The 3410-nt window shown below is 59.0% G+C and overlaps 1 protein-coding gene across 1 annotated transcript in view; it reads left to right on the top strand.

Annotated features, from left to right (window-relative positions):
* Positions 1-1114: 1114 nt before the first annotated feature.
* Positions 1115-3410, top strand: part of jph1 (junctophilin 1) — a gene marked incomplete at its 3' end in the record, with an annotated part of 50263 nt that continues 47967 nt past the window's right edge. The window contains 2 exon segments of the mRNA NM_001126752.1: positions 1115-1228; positions 1259-1781. Of these exon segments, the coding sequence (NP_001120224.1) occupies positions 1403-1781 (379 nt within the window).

The raw sequence follows: 3410 nt of genomic DNA, 5'->3' as shown, positions 1-3410 counted from the left end.
TTGATAAATGAGCCCCAGAGTATTCTGATGGCGCTGCAGTTAGCAGTAAACAACAGCAGTAAAAATATGGTTGGTTTTATCCAGCAGGCTCAAACTGGCAATCTGTGGATTCTGACAAATGCCAGAGGGGCTGCTGTAAAATGCCATAGACAGTCACTATTTAGCGGTCTGCTTACTCCATTTTACATATAAACCCCTGCTCCACGCTAGCTCGGAGTAAGGAGAGCAGGTGGGGAGCAGGGATTTATTTGCAAAGGGGTGAAGGGAGGACGCACAAGGGCAGGGGGTCTTGGTGAGTTTGCTACTCTGCGTCAGGCCCCTTTGATTAATTTTTTTGCAGGGGGCCCGAAGCAGAGTAGTGCCACTATACACAACCAAAAGTGTTGTATTATTTTAAAGATTTGAATTAGTATCCAGGAGAAACTGCAAGCCTTATGGCTAAATAGATACAGAGGAACCAGCAGCAATGGCGTGGGCGCCACAAAGGTGGGATTTCTGACCAGTGCTCAGTTTTCATCTCACCTGCTCCTGCAGGGCCAGAGCTGGTGTTTGGGGGCCACAGTTCGACACCCATATCTAAATACTCCACTGACAGCTGCCACATAGCACATATATCATTTGTGTTGTCAGCAACATTTTTGTCCCTGTGATGTTGATAAATCAGGGCAAAATCCCTTTCTAAATGCAGGTCTTAATTCACTAAAGACAAAAATGGGTAAAGTTGTACTTTTCACATTTCCTGTGCTATAACACAATAAATGAGGCCTAATAACTCACAATTTGAACTCAAATGTCCCTCAAGCCACTAACTGTCCCCTTAGGGATGCGCTGAAAATATGGCGGGAATCTACATCTGTTGTCCCATATCCAATAAGCGCACAAGCTCAGCCATACTGGGGTTACTAGGAGCATTCCCCAACGCCCTAACTACCCCCCGACTGCAGAACAGCGACAGGTTGCACACCCCCGGGCGGAAAGTTCGCTAAGGCAGCGAAGGGGAGGGCGTTGTGAGTGCGAGAAGGGGCGGGCGTGGCTGTCGGGGGGTGATGCTGAGGCAGTGCCGGCATTGGCTGGATGTTGGGAGCAGTGAGTGGGTTAGTAGGGGTGTGTGGATGTAGCTCCCTGACTCGGGAGAAGGGGAAGAAGCTGAGGGAAGCAGAGCGGGGAGAGAGCGTATGCCGCCGGCCGACACAGGGTGCGTTCCTCCGCCGCCCCCAGCAGGACAGCTTCCCCTCCCAGACCCGCTCCGCTCCCGGGCTCCCCTCCCAGACCCGCTCCGCTCCCGGGCTCCCCTCCCAGACCCGCTCCGCTCCCGGGCTCCCCTCCCAGACCCGCACCCCTCCGGGAGAGTGTCCAGCTGCCCGCACTCATTCAGCTCCCGGGATCTGCTTGCCTCCCCTGAATGACGGGCGGACGTTTCGATTTCGACGATGGCGGCACTTACTGTGGCGGCTGGGAGGATGGCAAGGCTCACGGACACGGCATCTGCACCGGCCCCAAGGGACAAGGGGAGTACTCCGGCTCCTGGTCTCACGGCTTCGAGGTAGTGGGGGCTTACACCTGGCCCAGCGGGAACACCTACCTGGGCTATTGGGCTCAGGGCAAGAGGCATGGGCTGGGGGTAGAGACCAAGGGCAGGTGGATTTACCGAGGAGAATGGTCTCACGGCTTCAAGGGACGCTATGGGGTCCGGCAGAGCATGAGCACCCCGGCTCGGTACGACGGGACATGGAGTAACGGGCTGCAGGACGGCTATGGGGTAGAGACCTACGGGGATGGAGGTGAGTGACAGATGTATGGGGGGGGGGTCTGTAATATCGTGTCCTGCCCACTGCCCTTCCACTTCCTTATCAGCCTGCCCACTGCTGTGCCCACTGCCCTTCCACTTCCTTATCAGCCTGCCCGCTGCTGTGCCCACTGCCCTTCCACTTCCTTATCAGCCTGCCCGCTGCTGTGCCCACTGCCCTTCCACTTCCTTATCAGCCTGCCCGCTGCTGTGCCCACTGCCCTTCCACTTCCTTATCAGCCTGCCCGCTGCTGTGCCCACTGCCCTTCCACTTCCTTATCAGCCTGCCCGCTGCTGTGCCCACTGCCCTTCCACTTCCTTATCAGCCTGCCCGCTGCCGTTCCCACGACTACCTCACTATGACCCCTGCCCGCTGCTGTGCCCCTGCCTACCTCATGACCCCTGCCTGCTGCCGTGCCCCTGCCTACCTCACTGTGACCCCTGCCCACTGCCGTGCCCCTGCCTACCTCACTATGACCGCTGCCATGCCCCTGCCTACCTCACTGTGACCCCTGCCCGCTGCTGTGCCCCTGCCTACCTCACTATGACCCCTGCCCGCTGCTGTGCCCCTGCCTACCTCATGACCCCTGCCTGCTGCCGTGCCCCTGCCTACCTCACTGTGACCCCTGCCCGCTGCCGTGCCCCTGCCTACCTCACTATGACCCCTGCCCGCTGCTGTGCCCCTGCCTACCTCACTATGACCCCTGCCCACTGCCGTGCCCCTGCCTACCTCACTATGACCGCTGCCATGCCCCTGCCTACCTCACTGTGACCCCTGCCCGCTGCTGTGCCCCTGCCTACCTCACTATGACCCCTGCCCGCTGCTGTGCCCCTGCCTACCTCACTATGACCCCTGCCCGCTGCTGTGCCCCTGCCTACCTCACTATGACCCCTGCCCGCTGCCGTGCCCCTGCCTACCTCACTATGACCGCTGCCATGCCCCTGCCTACCTCATTGTGACCCCTGCCCGCTGCTGTGCCCCTGCCTACCTCACTGTGACCCCTGCCCGCTGCTGTGCCCCTGCCTACCTCACTGTGACCCCTGCCCACTGCTGTGCCCCTGCCTACCTCACTGTGACCCCTGCCCTCTGCTGTGCCCCTGCCTACCTATGACCCCTGCCCGCCGCTGTTCCCCTGCCTACCTCACCTGCCTAACTCACTATGACCCCTGCACGCTGCCGTGCCCCTGCCTACCTCACTGTGACCCCTGTCTGGGTTTTCTTCTTTCTACCCTAGCAGGGATCACAATCCTTCACCAGTGGGCTCAGTGCCAGGAACTGCATCATGCACCCACTGCCAGGCACCCTGGGTGCTTCACCGATGTACCCACTATAGTTGAGCGCACTACTGAGCACCTGCTTCTCTGTGTCATTCATCTCACTTGTGCCCCCACACCCAAATCTTCTCTCTGATGCTCTTCCTGTCACCTCACTTCTGTACCAGTGCACCCGCTCCCTGTCACCTTACTTCTGTGCCAGTGCACCCGCTCCCTGTCACCTTACTTCTGTGCCAGTGCACCCGCTTCCTGTCACCTCACTTCTGTGCCAGTGCACCCATTCCCTGTCACCTCACTTCTGTGCCAGTGCACCCGCTTCCTGTCACCTCACTTCTGTGCCAGTGCACCC

This window comes from Xenopus tropicalis, chromosome 6 (assembly GCF_000004195.4).
Source record: "Xenopus tropicalis strain Nigerian chromosome 6, UCB_Xtro_10.0, whole genome shotgun sequence".
In the NCBI taxonomy this organism is placed as follows: Eukaryota; Metazoa; Chordata; class Amphibia; order Anura; family Pipidae; genus Xenopus; species Xenopus tropicalis.
This window is presented reverse-complemented; position numbering and strand designations above follow the sequence as displayed.